General features: G+C 41.1%; 1 protein-coding gene across 1 annotated transcript in view; it reads left to right on the forward strand.

Annotated features, from left to right (window-relative positions):
• The window catches only part of LOC105198047 (putative polypeptide N-acetylgalactosaminyltransferase 9), a 197252-nt gene extending 185682 nt beyond the window's left edge, over positions 1 to 11570 (forward strand). Inside the window, 4 exon segments of the mRNA XM_026134663.2 lie at positions 7161 to 7265; positions 10876 to 11004; positions 11183 to 11284; positions 11287 to 11570. Coding sequence (XP_025990448.2) covers positions 7161 to 7265; positions 10876 to 11004; positions 11183 to 11284; positions 11287 to 11334 — 384 coding nt within the window. The 3' untranslated portion in view covers positions 11335 to 11570.
• The last annotated feature ends 4566 nt before the right edge of the window (positions 11571 to 16136 follow it).

The raw sequence follows: 16136 nt of genomic DNA on the forward strand, positions 1-16136 counted from the left end.
TCATTATTTCATTTAGTTTAATGCTAATGGAAACTTATATAACAAATTTGTATAATCGCGTAATCGGTTTCCTCTCGGTGAATGTAGAAATTTATTCACGCCATTTATCCACGCATGATTTATTTACGGCTGTTTCCAGTCCCAGTAACCGATTCTGCGCGTTTAATCAATCTTTTATCGGCGTCTCGTCGTCGCCGATATTGTTGACGTGTTTTATTAATCAATTCGTCCCGATATGTACGCGATTGTAGGGCGCAGACTGTTAGTTATTTCACAATTTATTTTCGCCGCGTTAGCCGCCCGCGCGTCACTCCGCCGTTCTGCTGCATTCGTAATTGCGAAATGATTGCAAACGTTGTCGGGGAGAATAAATCCGCCTTCCCGGCTTTGTGTACCTTGCGTTTCCACGCGGATCGTTACACGTTACTCTCTTCTCACATGCAGCGTGCCGCTCCGTGACAAAGTCACGGTACGTAGGCACTGGTATTAACGACGTTGCACCAACGGATAAATTGCAGCGTCACGCGACACGAATATTTCATACTTCATCATTCTTCCTCTCTCACTTTCCTCCCAATTTCCTTTTGTTCCTTTAATTTTATCATAAGCCAACAGTGCATTAACCCGCCAACCGGTGCACTGGTGTTTAACACAATGTTCAACGCAGTCGCGAAGAAAGTAAAACGCTTGTAGCGTAAAACCTTTTTTTCCCTCCTCGGAGTTTTTACTAGGAGAAAATGCGGACCTCAAGTAGGACGCGTCATTTCGGGAGCTCAACAAAAATAGATATAGAGCGAGATTTAAATTTATTTCCTCCGACGATACGTCGTTCCTGAACGAACGATGCGTTTAATCGTCCCTGTCGTTGTGCGGTCTAATTTCGTTAAATCGATTTCATATAATTCTGATCATCTTTCTCAATAACTTTATTATTACAATGTTATCTGTTGCGCGTACGGATATTCCGTGATACGACACTCGGTTAATCGCGTTATTGAATAATACATTCTATCATCCAACCCCGCCCCCTTTCCAACCCTGTGCAGAGAATCGTAGCGTTTCCCGGCGGGGGTTAAACCTCGGCTTGCATTACAGGCGTCACAGTGTCACGCGACTCAAATATTTCGTGCTCGCGCCCATCCCACTTACCCTCATTTATCTCTGTCTACCCTCCGCGCGCGCTCTTTCTCACCTCGGCCCGTCTCTCTTTTTCACGCCCGTGCCCGTCTCGTTATCTTCACACTTCACTTGAATTTCTCGTATCGGGATCATCTTCGTCCTCCGCGCCTATCTCCAGCGCACACCGTACAAGATAACCGGGCGCACTAAAGTTCGCTGTACCGGAAATTCTGGGTAAGTTTCGAGCGCGCGTCTCGTTGCTCCCTTATCGAAGAAATATTTCAGCTTTTATTAATACGAAAGTGATGCGTCGTCCGACGACAAATGCCCTGCTCGATAATACAGAATGACATATAATTCGCGAAATTATTAGTCTATTGACAACTACAATTCGAGAGGCAAATATTAGCTCCCGTCATACAGTGGGATATTTAATTTTTATTTTTATTTTTAATATATGTATGTGTCAATATTTCACATTATAAAGAAATTAAAATTGATATTTAATTTTAAAATAAATATTTTAAATATCGCGTTCATGCATTTATGCTAATTCTCTTCACCTTGCCCAAAAGTATCTATTTTAGAAAAACAGTGACAGTTATTTGCGCACGGCTGCCTTTTTTTGATACATAAGTCTTATTTATATATTTATGATATATTTTTTTAATAGAAAAGTAATTTCAAATAAATAAATTGAACAAAATAAAAGGAAAGTCACGCTCGATCTAAGCAAACGCAAATCAACAAATGAGTAAGGTCTACCTATGAGCAAAAAAGAAATTAGAATAACAAAAATGATATGTATTGAATCTCGATTATCATTACATTATGAAACAAGACATGTACGTTTCTGATTTACTAAATTGTCATTTTTCAGCATGAAAAGATAATTTCAAAACGACGTATGTAGCTCATTAGATTTTCATTGCTCAACATCTGAGCTTTAACTTGAAAAATGGAGCATGGTCCAAAATTTTCTTTACCATTACAAATTACATAATACATTACATTAGAACTAGACTCTGTATCGATTATGCAATTCATTTTTGTCACTCGCTATATAATTTTCAGCGTGTAATACTTGGAGGAATTAAGAGCTAAAGCGGATTATGCTTCTCTATATTTCATTGCGTCCCATTTTGCGCGCGATATGTTTGTCGAGAAGGACAGAACAGCATTGAGATACATGCTCGCACGGTGTTTCGTACGCACATATTCACGCGCACAAATCGTGGTACTCCGTCGCGTTGTTCGCGAGACAAAAGCTGCCGGTCATGGCGCACCACCATGGTTCTCGCGAATCACAATTTCATGGCACTACCGACATGACACACGGTATGTACACGCGTTCCGCCGCGCGAAGGCAATATTCCGATCGAACATGATAATAAAAAGCAACGGAATCCGAAATAGTTTGGGGGGAGGGGGGGGGACTCCGGATACTATCGACCAATCTCCTCCTCCTCCTCCCCTGCCCCGCAGCTTTTTACTTCAGCCCTGTTCGCCCAATGCCTGCCTTGTCGTTTGTTGCGATCCACTCACGTTTTCCCCGGGATAAGGCAAGGAATGCATTTCACTCTTTTTCTTTTTCTCTCCTTTTTTTTCCCTTCTTTTCTTTCTCTGTCCAGGCGCACTGACACCGGCATTCACGAGTGGGCGGAATAGGGAAACTAAAAGGAAGCACCGCGGAAAAAGCGACGGAAAAAGGAGGAATGTATAAGGGATGGGTGCGCATTTTCGCGAAGTAGCATTTACGCGGCCGCGCACTTTGGAATGCGGTTCGTGCCACACACGAAACAACAATTTCGCCGCTTAAGTTTGCACGGCGTGTCGGTAGAACTGAATCGTTTTTGCCGATCCTGGATTATCCGCACGCAACCATTCGTTCTCCTACGCTGGTGCTACGTTGTTGTCGAGAACATCGGCACGCTTTGTTCGGAAAATAAGGAGTACGTGTGAGCTTATTTTCTCGTAAAATCATGAATAGCGGCCCACTTTTTTTTTTTAATCCAGACTCGAAGAGATCCAGCGATCGCTTGAGTTGCTTTACTTTCGATTATTATTATTTATCTAATGTGAATCACATTAAATTCTAAGAATTTTTGTTATTTAATGTGACTCTTACTAAGCTCCAGGAGTTCTGAAATTTTTGAAGGTACTAAAATATGCCAAAAAAAAAACCAGAACTTACATGTAACGATACCAAATAATCAATACTCATCTGCATAGAACCAAACATAGAATTTCCGAATAAATGCGCATGTTTCGAGCTAAATAATTTGGCTTGATTAAAAAATTCCAGTATTTTTTTTTTTCAAATAAGTTTTTCGGGATTCGAATATTCTGATGCATTCGTCGCCGTTTCCACCAATACCCATTCAAAGTTTCAAAATAACGAAATCTATGTGCGACGAGAATTTCGGACTTCATTGTCGCACCGCACACAAAATAACAATCCCATTCGTACGTCGGGGCGAAACTTATGTTCTCACTGTCCTCCGTCCGGATTTCTCACCCCTGTTGCCCTTTACTCTATGTCTCTCCCTCTCTCCTCTTTTTACTTTTTATTTGCTTCCGTAGAACCGGCTAAATCACGCTTGGCCTCCCTATCGCGCGGGAGGAAGAGGGATGACCGGATTTATAGTTCACACGGCTCTACGACGGTCCAGAAATCGTACACGACGTGAATAATTTCGGATGCGCACGTTCCTACGTACGTGCGCGGGGTGGGCGTATATTTCTCCGGGGGGTATACCGCGATTTTTGAGTCGTTTCTACGCGAACTGCATGGATTTCCTATGCAAAACCGCGTGGAATCATAAAAACGCGACGCGACCGCGGCGCCGCGCGGTTTTGTTTAACCCTCGCAATCTCGCATCGATCCCACATCCCACGATATGATTTTTAATAAGGCATTCGTAATATCTCTGCATGCAATGCTTGCTGTAATCTTCGTAGAAATATTCTTGAAAAATCGTTGTTAACGTCAGTAAGATTTATCCTTTTTTCTCTTACTCACGTATGAATGAAGGGATTTACTGGAGTAAAACTGAAGGAGACGCGTTCTTTTTCGGATTATGGAATAACGAGGTATGAAATTCAGAAAATGTCCGAAATACGTGACTTTTCGCGATATTATATTCCTCTGAGCTCCAACTCTCCGAGTTTAGGATCGTAAAGTTGTCTAAATACCAGATCACATTTCTCATTGAGTTCACTAAGAGCCTTCGAATCACCTTTTATAATGCCGGCGGAGCAGAAGCTTTGGAAATTTTATCGACCTCCAGGATACCCCGGGTTGTATAAATCACGAGTTTTTATTCCAGTCGGCCGACGACGAGTCGGATGCCGACAACGAGGACGACTCCTACGAGGATGAAGACGAGGGGACAGGGGATGGGCGGGATGGGGGATGGGGGAGGGGGTAGGGAATAAAGATGTTCACGTTGAAACTGCAACGACCACAGAATTCTTGCATGCAGCGAAATCAGGACTGCTGACCGAGCGCCGTAACTGAATGCACCTGCTGTTACACGCAGCCACATGTGCGCACATACATGCATACATATATTTTTACTCATACATACGTACACACACACACACACACACACATACACACACATATATGCCGTACGGTTCGGTTGCAAACACACGCGTCGGACCGAACGAAATACGAGCAGACCTCATTTTCAATTTGTTTCCGTCTATTTGAAAAATGGAGAACGCAATCCGCGGTCTGCGCGGTCCCCGCTTTTCCAGACATGCTGCAGAATCTGTGCATGAAAAAAAGAGGATCATTGCGCAACGAGAAGCGTGACTTTTTCGCCTTTTCATATCCTGTTTCAGAATTCTAGCGAAGGATCGAATCAACGAATCTCGTTACCAGAGGCAGCGCGAAAATGCGGCCTTTTAATAATAATCCAATTCATATCATAAAATCTTATTAAATAATAATGAAATAATCCAATGATATTGTCTTACAGGTATAGAGTAATGCGCATCGTTGGGTGTATTTTTACACTCTGGTCTTAAAATAAAGTAGAACGTCAGCGAAATTGCATTGACATTTCGAACTGCGCTAATACCCATTCGCGTTTAATTAATTCGATCGAGAATAATTTTCCATTTTAATTCCAAAGTTCCATGATGAAATGTCAAGTCGAAGTAAATAACAAAAATGCAAAATAGAAATGTCCAAATGGGACGTCGTTGACGTTACTTTCTTTCTGAGTAATCTGTTTATTAATATGTACATATATTTTTGGGTATTACTAACGGTACGACGGATACACGCTAATGTCCGAAAAAATTACTAACAACAAACAGGTCCGAAATCTCGGCGAGGGCGGTAACACCTGTCTGGACTCGCCCGCTCGCAAGGCCGATTTGCACAAACCGTGCGGACTGTATCCCTGTCATCGACAGGGTGGAAATCAGGTACAATAAGCGTCCAACCCCCAAAATTTCCTTGACCACAAAACACATTGTCCCTGCCTATGCTTGATGTGTGAAACTGCTGGCGCTGACTAATGTTCTCAAAGTTCAAAACGGAAACGCGATTTTTGTTGTATTTGGTTTCATTTTTACTTGATTGTTTGGCTTCAAAGTTTTCCTCACTGTCTCTGGCGTTTGGAAGTACGCGTTTGACACTACATTTCGAGACATCGAATGCTTGTCACGACAGTATACATATATTCACTGCAGAGTGGCGTGCTTTATTACACCGCGCAGTGAGCTGGAATGCTTCAAAAAATGACCAGAAACCAAGTCTAGAATATTGAAAATAATAAAATATAAATTCATGAAAGTTAAAAAGATTGATAACAAACAACAGACTATAGGGAGTTGACGCTGTAAGTGGTGCACAAATGTTTTTTTTTTTTTTTTGTCAAATACATATATTAATAAATTTTAAATTCACAGATCTTGCAGATCTTTAGAATATTGATATAAAATGAGAAATTTTGCAACATAGATATTTGAAAGTATTTCTAAAATTATATGGTCTCCGATTCACTGTGTGTCGCGATGTTGAAACAAATATGTGTGATAGAAATAGAAGATTCTAGAAGTGATCAAATTTCAATTAATTCTATTTATAAATCGAATTATAAATGAATGAATTTAATACGATGCGATGATGAATATACAGAGTGTTCCAGATTTATCTATTGCGATATAGTTAATGGCAAACTTCAGAGAGATCATTTTAATATGAAAATCCTAATACCAAAATACTAGAGCTATAAATTTTCAAATGAGAAGTTGCAAATTAATCAATCAAGTTGTTCGAAATTTGCGTGTTGAAACATAGCGCGCATAGTAATAAAGAGAGATTTTTCAGCATTAATTTTATTATTGGCTTAGGATTTTCATCTCGAAGTATGCCATTAACGTTGTCGAGACTCTGTAATAATTTGTTTTTTTGCTGTTTCGTTTATAGCAAATGACAATATTTTTTTGCACAAAACTTTTGTGCTAATAAAAAAGACGTTAATATAATGTAAATGTTTATTCTATTGACTTTTTCTTTTTTATTACAAAATAATAGCTATTTAGTTCGTGTAAAATTTTCCGATTGTCATTCTATATGAAGACCGATTGTTTTGGCTTTCGACAACAGAACAGCGCTTGTTAGCCGCTACGAACCGCCAGCATTTAGTCTAATTATTATCGTATAATGCTGCGTGAATAAACAACGTACACGGATCGCTCGTTTCGAAATGTGCGTCCCATAATACCGCTGTGAAGCTAATCGAAGCTACATACCAAATTACTAGAAAATCGAGTTTCCGTCTCATCGGCGTTATCGATCCGTTATCGTTTTCCCAATGACGACCGAGTGTGCCTAATCGCACGCGCGCTCGTTCCACGCCATGTGTATTCGCGCTTCCGGCTGCTTGGAGATTCTCGAACAGGCGGCGAAGAAAGCTAAGATCGTGCGCTCTCGCACGAAATTGTCGTTGGATGACGAGCGACGGCGAATCTTTCATTTGCATCAGAGTAACCGTGTGAATTTCTTTTGAATTCTAACGCAGATACGGCAAATCACTAGCGGAATGTGTATAGATTCATCAGGGAAAACCGAAGACCTACATCAGCCGGTGGGCATGTATCCCTGTCACCGTCAAGGCGGCAATCAGGTACACGCACGAAGCCGCCGAATTTTCGGCAATTTTATAAATTGTCAAATTGTTCTCAGGACTCGTTTGTGACTAACGAACAATTAGTCGTATCAGGTCTTTCGGAGCTTTCCTAATCGATCGTTGGATGGATGTCGGGTGTATCTCTGATCTAATATCTGGTTTCGGGGCCGTAAATCTACGCGACTTGTAAAAGCTGATCCTTTTCGGAACGCATGTGCGCTCGCGTGCACGCTAACTTGGCACTAATCGCCCCGCGTTTCGACGCGATTAGTGGCGTCGCTAATCTGGTGCAGGTGCTCATCAATCCATGTCTCTACTGCCCCTCGGTGAGATGACCCCAATTGCTGCCTTTTGGCACGGTTTCTTACCGTGTTATCATCATTTCTCACATTGATATAGTAGGCTTAGATTTAATCACCGACTTAGCCGCCCCCCCCCCTCTATAATCCACGAACAAGAGCAAGAATATCAAGGTGTAAAATATTCTAAAACGCATGCACGTTAGACACTTTTACAGTTCTATCTATTTTTTTCATCTTTTCTTCAACTCTCGAAGCGAAGACTCGTCCATACAGCACAGAAAGAAGTATAAAATCCGCGCTTTATTTTATTTCTTGCATTCATTCGGTAAATCGCGCGGTCCGTTATTAAAAGCCAGCACGGGAAATGAAGCGCGGCGTCTACGCACGTGTGTAGATATTTTTCTGTCTTTCATTTACAAATACGGGCGCGAATACTGAAACGCGGGCATTTAACAACCGTAGCGATCGGCTACAACCAAAAACACAATCGGTCGACGGTGCTTGCTTAGCCCGGTAAAGCGCTGCTTTAATTTAGCTGTTTGCCCTCGCAATTAAGCCGCGGTTTCACGGCAATTACGCTTTCGGTCGTCGCCCGCGTGACACTGATAAAGTCGCGATCCCGTATACTGCGGGAAAAGGGATGCGCATCGGCGATTCGGGATTAGTCGTGATCGCGGATGATGGAAGATGAATAATCGTATCATCGGATGGAAGGTGAGGGCATCGCGAGAGATAGCCGTTGCGGTCACCGGGTGGTCAGTTTGCAGGATCACTACAATGCGTATATCTGACCCCTCTCTCTATATATATCTATCTCTCTACTGTATGTAAAATTATCATCATGCACGAGGATTACGGTATAAACGCGTGGTATCAACACTGTAATCGTACAAAGTTCTGGTGGAACACAAAATTGTAATAAGATGATATCAGATACAATTCATTTTAAGAAAAATTATAACGATCTTACTCGATACACTTTTAACGATATTTTGTAACGAATTCTTGATATGGCAATGATATTATAAAGTTATTTTTTGGTTAAAAAATTACTTTAAAATCATTTACGTATTTATCAAAAATTTATCACAAATGATCGCCAAAAATATTTCAGGTGAGATACTAGTGATTTTTAGTAAAATGTTTTTTTTTATGTCATCTTGATCCGATTATAATTTCGTGTTCTACTTAGGACTGACGTGAACAAATATCGACGCTGGCCGTTTTCAAATCCTGTTCTCTTTCTTCTTTTTTTCTACAATGTGTAAATAGTAACGCGGTTACTCCGTACACAGCATGCAAGATGTAACAAAGCGATGTGCGTCAGATAGCACGTAACACACTTGCATTATATACTTCAGACAACGCGACATAATACACTCTGATTTGAGTGAGAGTTTCAGGCAGAATGGAACGCGGGTCGTGCATGGCTAACGACGCTTGATGATACATGTGTGTGGTGAATGCTTGCTTCTCGTTATCCCCCGTACCCCACTATTCCCTAATTATACTTGTAAAGCACTTCAAAACAACCGTATTGTCGACCCGACGGTTCTGACAGCCGCACAGTCCCAATTCGTACTCCGCGCCTGCTCGCGTATTAAATTAGTGATAATTATGACCGCGCGCGAATATATGCAGATCCGCGACCAGCTCTCGCGCCCTTTATTTATCGCGTTATCATACGTCTCTTGTGTTTTTCCTAAACATATTTCCTGAAACGAGCTCTCTCGGTTTCATATAACGATACGCGTCGACATTCCAAGTAGAACACAAAAATCACAATAACATCAAATGGAAGTAATTTATGCAAAATGAGGACATTCCTGTTTTGAGAATATCTTTATTTTCGAAATTTTTAATATTAAAATGAAATAATATATAGTGTTAAATTTCCTTAAATGAAGAAATTTTATAAGTATTGTTTCATCAAGAAAAATATATTTTTATTATTCGGTAATAATTTTCATTAGTTAAAAGAAAAAAAATATTACAAATAGTAACAATATTTTTAAATCAAGAAATAGAATTTTTTAATGCTATTATCATTAAAACGATCATATTGTGTTCTTTAGACGATTATTATAATATTGAAATAAAAATATAATTTGCTGAAATTTAAGATTATCAAATTCTTTAAAGAGGATAAATCGTGCATCAGATTATCATTGTTTAATATATAAGCAAGAATACAATTTATTTTAATTTGATAATAACGTACGATACTGTTTTGTAGAAAAAATTATCATGATTTCACTCGATATACTTTCGACGATGATTTTATGATGAATCCTTGATAATAATTTTAAGGTAACATTTTTTTTAATTAAAAAATTAAAATCATTGTCGTATGAAGAATTCATCACAAATCATCATCAGAAATGTATCAAGCGAGATTCTAATAATTTTTTCTAAAATAACTTCTGCCATTTCATCTTATTATAATTTTGAGTTCTATCTGAAACGGATTCGCGTCTCTCGCTTTGACATTCGTCGAGTCGAAATTGCCCGAAGAATATTCCATAGGAATTATTCTTTATGAGCGACACACGCGGCTCTAGGTTCGTCGTCCGCTCTTCATTCCAGGTAGCTGAAATTGCGCAAACAACGACAATCGGCATCCGGAGTTAGATAAGCGCAATTTTAAGGGCCACCGGACTCGATTATTTGGCCGACCGGAGCTCATTACGGGCGCCGGATCGCTTTGACGCGCGCGTTCGCCTTCGTGCAATCCGGTGCATCGCCCGCGGTAAATAACCGTTGGTCGCACGATCGGGTACATGTTATTTTACAAGCGGCGCGGCGCGTGTGCGATCGATCGATCGGCCGGGTTCCGTAACACCGCGAAAATCCGCGCCCGTGGTTGCAATAATGCACCGATGGATGCGCGCCACGCTTATTTTCACATCCCGCGAGCACGCAGTGCGACAGATTAAACGGGCGCGGATCGAACGATTTTACGTTTTTACATTGCCGCGGTTTTACGATCCCCCGATTTTGCGAATATCATTGTTTCGGCAGACGGATTGCGATAATGCGGGCGCGGAAGCTCTGTAAAACATCGAGGGGAATTTATACATATTAACTACCGAGATTTTATTTAAATTCTTTCACATTTTTGCAACAAAATATTTCCGCGCGTTAATATATGAATTTTATTCAAAATAATTAATTCCCTCTTTTTGATTGATCGCGTGTGTACAATTTTTTTTTTTTTTTTTGTAATGCGTCTGTCAAAATCTCGCTGGTCGTAGGCAAGTCCGTGTCGGATTTATAGAGGAATTAATCGAGATCGTTTGTCGCAGTACTGGATGCTCAGCAAGACGGGCGAAATCCGCCGAGACGAGTCGTGCTTGGACTACAGCGGCAGCGACGTTATTCTCTATCCTTGCCACGGAAGTAAGGGGAATCAACAATGGATCTACAATCCTCAGGTGATGGATCGTCCACAAAATATTCTCTCACTAATCTATGAGAACGAATCTTGAGATTGAGAGTTGAGAAAAAATTCACCTAAGCAAATATTTCAGTGAATCCTCGATTATTCATAGATTACATATTGAAATTGCTCTTCGACGGGAAGTTTAAGTCGTTTCGTACCTCTGTTTACAGACTAATCATATCAGGCACGGTAGCAGCGACAAGTGTCTGGCGATCACGGAGAGCAAGCAGCAACTGGTGATGGAGGAGTGCTCGTCCAGTGCCCCGAGACAGAGATGGTCCTTCGATGGTCCTTCGAGAATTACGACGCATCGAAGCTGTGATACCGCGCTTTCTCACGCCGTCATTCGCACAATCGCGGTCACGGTCCCGAGCGCGCCGGGTCTTGGCTGCCAGGAAAACGATACTCGATCGCCAAGACCCGCTTCGGCAGATAAATCTCGGCGGATTCCGTCAGAAATCGCAAAAACGATTACCAGCGGAAGACCGCTGGAGACCGGCTTGATCTGGGTCCGACTCAAGCTCCACGCGTTTCCTCGATGCTCATCGAGGAACGACCGTTGAAAGGACGAAAGGTCCATCGTCGTCATCTCATCGGCGAGCTCGAAGTGTGTAAAATAAAGCGGAAGATCGATCGATGCAACGAAACGTTTGCAAGGACAATATACTTAGAGAATTTTGTACTCGAGAGAAGCTGCATTTAATTAGAATAAGTTTCGAGCGCCGTGCCTGACGCTCGAACCGATTATGATTTGAGTTCATGTTGTAATTCTAAGAGTACTAAGAGTATTACGAGAGATTGGCCCGGACGTGATCGTGGACGAACGTGATCGTATCGACCATCGAATTAGCTCTCGATCGTCACTTTCGTTCGCTGATCATTCGCGCTTCCACGAAGGATTAAAGGGGAAGCGGGATGCTCGATGCTATCACAGGAACGACGCGCCGTGTCGATCCCTGCGAGCGAATCATCGATTGTTCGTCTGAATGACGAGTAGCGAATTATTTCTCTTTCTCCCTGCGTGTGTTACGGCAATTTTATCGAGAACGAACTGCAGAATGTCTTCGACGAGTCTGAACGCAGCCGTTATCTCCTTTAGTAAAGTCAAGTGCCAAATTTCACAAAAAGAAAAAAAAATATTCCCATTCTAAGCTCGCTGTAACCGGAGGAAAGACGAGCCCCCGGTGCAGTTAAAGTGACGAACACGCATTGCCGTAACTGTAATGAAAACATGTAGTTGCGTGTACCGCAATGATTTCAGGAGATCGTATTAGTCGATATCTGTGCGCAGTCGTGCCCTCCTGCTAACTCTTGGTGTGCCATGTGCGAGAGAGAGAGAGAGAGAGAGAGAGAGAGAGAGAGAGAGAGAGAGTCCGAGGAAAAAACGCGAGGAGAATTATAGCTCCTTTAACGCAAGTTGCGTTTGAATAATTTGCATTGTTCTCACGCAACGGCTCACGAGATAGCATGCGTCTTATAATCAGAGATGGTTTACCTTCAAGTTATTTCTGATCGCGCGTTTCTCGATATTCGAGAAGTATTTCGAAGCTGAAGCTGTCGCCAATAGGGACACGAGTGATTTTGCTCTACTATCCATTTTACTTCGAAGACATGCAATAATTTCAACCGATCACTGTCAGTATCATTCCTTATATTCAATTAAAGTAATTGCCAGACGTCATAATCGACATCGCTAATCGATGATTCGATCATCCGCGATGGCATTCGTCGATCGCTCATAGTCTCTTGCTGCCTCTTCGGAGGTGAATTCTACATTCCAGACTCACCGAGACTAGACGGCGAACAAAGAGAGAATATATTTTCTTTTTAGTTTTTAATTTAGGTACTCGCGTAGGTTTTAATTAGGGACAGCGCGGGAGAGAAGAGCAGCAAAACATTCCGGACGCGAATCGTTTGATTCTGTTTGTACAATACATTCGTGTAAGATACAATGTCTTGATGCCAGTTCAGAGAACGTAAGTACCGCCTAAGTAGGTCTAAGAGAGTGTTACTAAGTGTGTGAACATGTATGAGTTATTAATCGTGAGCGGATCGTCTTCGCTTTCGACAGCCGCGAACGACTCGCGATCGTGAATCAGCGATTAGTTGGACGTGTAAATTTGCTAGCGAATACTTCGTGAAAAGGTACACTTTTACGAGGAAACACGAATTGTTTCTTATCATTTTTAGCTACATATCACTATACGAGCGCGATTGAGAATCAACGCGAATAATACAGTCTTCGTATAGAAATAAGGTTTTAATCTAAAATACATTAACAAGTCTTTACCTGTTAGTTACGTGTTTAAAAATTTACGACATGTTCGCATGAGAAAGAGGTCTAATTTAAATCTAGGGGCGCGTGTGGTTTAACAGATTCACCCGTGAAATTCTTCAGATATTCAGATTTTTGAAAATAATTTTTATGTGCCAACAAAATCATACATACTACCACATGGTGCAGAAATGAAAAAAAAAAAAAAAATGAAATCGACGATTATAAAGGCCTATTATCGTTAATTCTTCTACGAATGTGCAATTTTATTCCTTTTCTCCTCTTCTTCGTTACGTTTGAAAATGCAATTGTAAAATTTCACATGTCGGAGAAATGTAGCGAAGGAAATTTAAATATCCTGCGTGGAATTTTTTCTTGATGAAAATTGTGGAAAAGCGTGCGTAGTTCTGTTAAAATCAGCCGAATAACGTCCATTTTTGCCGAAGTAGATTTATTTTAATCTCGGTTTAACCTACTCTTTTTCTAATTCTTGAAACTAGAAAAAGGTAAAGAGTCAATTAAAGCGAGATCAAAGTTGCTCTACGTTGGTACACGGAAAGAAAGGTTTTTCTAAAGCTTCTAAAAATTCAGCTTGTAGATCTGAAAATAATTTTTGTTATATACATATGCAATAAGTATGTATGTGTGTGTATATATATATATATATATATATATATATATAATAATTATATAGGACGCTCAAACTGGTTGCTAAAATGTCAAAATTTCGTGCAGCCTTGCATGAACGTCTTCCATAATTATTTCGATAGTCGAACAAAATTATTTTCAGATCCGCATCTAGCTAAATTTTTAAATACTTCAGCAAAATCATTCTTTCCATGTGGACATGGGTGTAATATGTTTAGTAATTGCAATGAAAATTAAAGAGTCGCGTCGCGCCCGGGTTTTGTAATTTCGCGTGTAATTAGTGTATGAATGCGTGAAACACGTTCGACTTGCGGAAATGAATTCGCAGAAGAGAAAAGAGAGAGAGAGAGGAGAGGAGGAGCGGCGAGCGCTAGCCCGCGTACGAGTGCGTGCTTGATTAGACACGACTAAGCGATTCTCATTTTAGGATTTAATCGGAGTTTCGCGAACGCCGCAATTTTGCCAATGCGAGACACGAGACACACGAGTTGAGTAGCTTTTAGGGAGCGTGTGATTGTGCAAGTCACGGATAATCTCGCGTGCGAGAAATTTCCGCCTCTCGCAGCTCGTTCCTAATGGTCCGACGCGAGCAGACGCGAGCAGACGCGAGCGCGAGTGCAGATCGACGGAGAATACGCGTTTATACAGATTATATATAATACGACATTTTCTACATTTGGTAAGGACGTTGCATATCGTAAGGAAACGAAGACGATTGATAGTAATTGTAAACGGTGACTAACGCGCGACCGCCGGAAAAAGAAAGTGAGACGCATGTTTCCTGCGCACACGGCGCCCGTCGCGCATTTAATTATATAATATCAAACGTGCCTTATTTCGTGTATATATGAATATTATTATCATTATTATATCATTACTACAAACCTCTATCATAACGTGCAAGTATTTGTGTTGAATAAATCGATGTTGTTTTATGTTACTAATAGTTTTCAAATCCCCCCCACTCCCTCGTGCACGCTTTTTTTTCTATTCCGATCTGAATATTCCAAATTAAGGTTCACGTTATTATATATTCTCGCTATAATATTACATCGCGGAATATGCGATCTGTATTTACGACGAAATGCTATTACGCAAGTGGACACGAATGCGCCGAGCGAGGTATTTTCGAAAGGAGTATAAATAGGACTCTCTGTCGCGGGGCCTAGAACGCCACGCGAAAATGGAACGCGGCACGCTTTCGCTTAGCCCTGACCCAATTCTGGCTATCCACGAGTATCGCTGTTTCGAGGAGCAAGGTAAACGGCGGCGGTCCCCGCCAAGGATCAATAATGACGCTGGAAAAATCTCGTGGCGGAATCGCAGGACGAGGCACCGCCACGCCGCGCCGCCGCGCACCGTTCCGGCCTAAAACGGCTTCAACGACACAAGGGTGGAGGCGGAAGCGACCCCACGCGTATCTTTATGTATCATATTCAATCGACACGAGAAAGTTTTCTCGGCTAATGAAACCCCTGGGTCATTACGAGCAACCGCTCCTATCTATCGAACCGTTTACCAATTATCGAGGGACTGCTACGCGAGCGGGAATGAAATCGCTCGTTATTCTCGCGCAGGCGTCCTCAACGTCGCAGGAGGCGCACGTCGTTGCCCGAGAGACTCCACTCGATCGAAACGGGGGATGAAGAGTCCTGCGAGGCATCGCTTCGGCGCGATTTCAAGCTCGATGTAAGCGCAAATTACATTCATGCTTGGAATGAATCAGCTTTCGTTCTTAAATTGTAATTTCTTTTTGAAGGAAACTTAAACATATTTTTTTAGAATTAATAAATTTCTACCCTTTTAGAAAACAATCGCAGATATTTTTTATTTCTCTCTAGCCAACGTAAAAAATATAATGAAAAATAAATTAGATGAAGTATGTAAACTCATTATATTGCCATTCACGATTTTAAAATCAATCAAAATGTTAAAAGCTTTGTCATGTTTTTTTTTTTTAATAATTTTATTTCATACCACATATTATTTCATAATATATTTCTGAATTATATTAAAAAGATTTATATATTTAGTTGTATATTAGATCAAAACAGAGTGTTTATTTCGCGTCTTCCGACCGCGTTGCAACTTGTTGCGATGTTCAGTATTGATTAGAAGAGAAAGATAGCGGAACAGCCTCGTGAGACGAAAGCTTTTCCAACAACATGAATGATTCTAGTTTATTTTACTAGATTGAGCTT

Source organism: Solenopsis invicta, chromosome 9 (assembly GCF_016802725.1).
Source record: "Solenopsis invicta isolate M01_SB chromosome 9, UNIL_Sinv_3.0, whole genome shotgun sequence".
Classification (NCBI taxonomy): domain Eukaryota; kingdom Metazoa; phylum Arthropoda; class Insecta; order Hymenoptera; family Formicidae; genus Solenopsis; species Solenopsis invicta.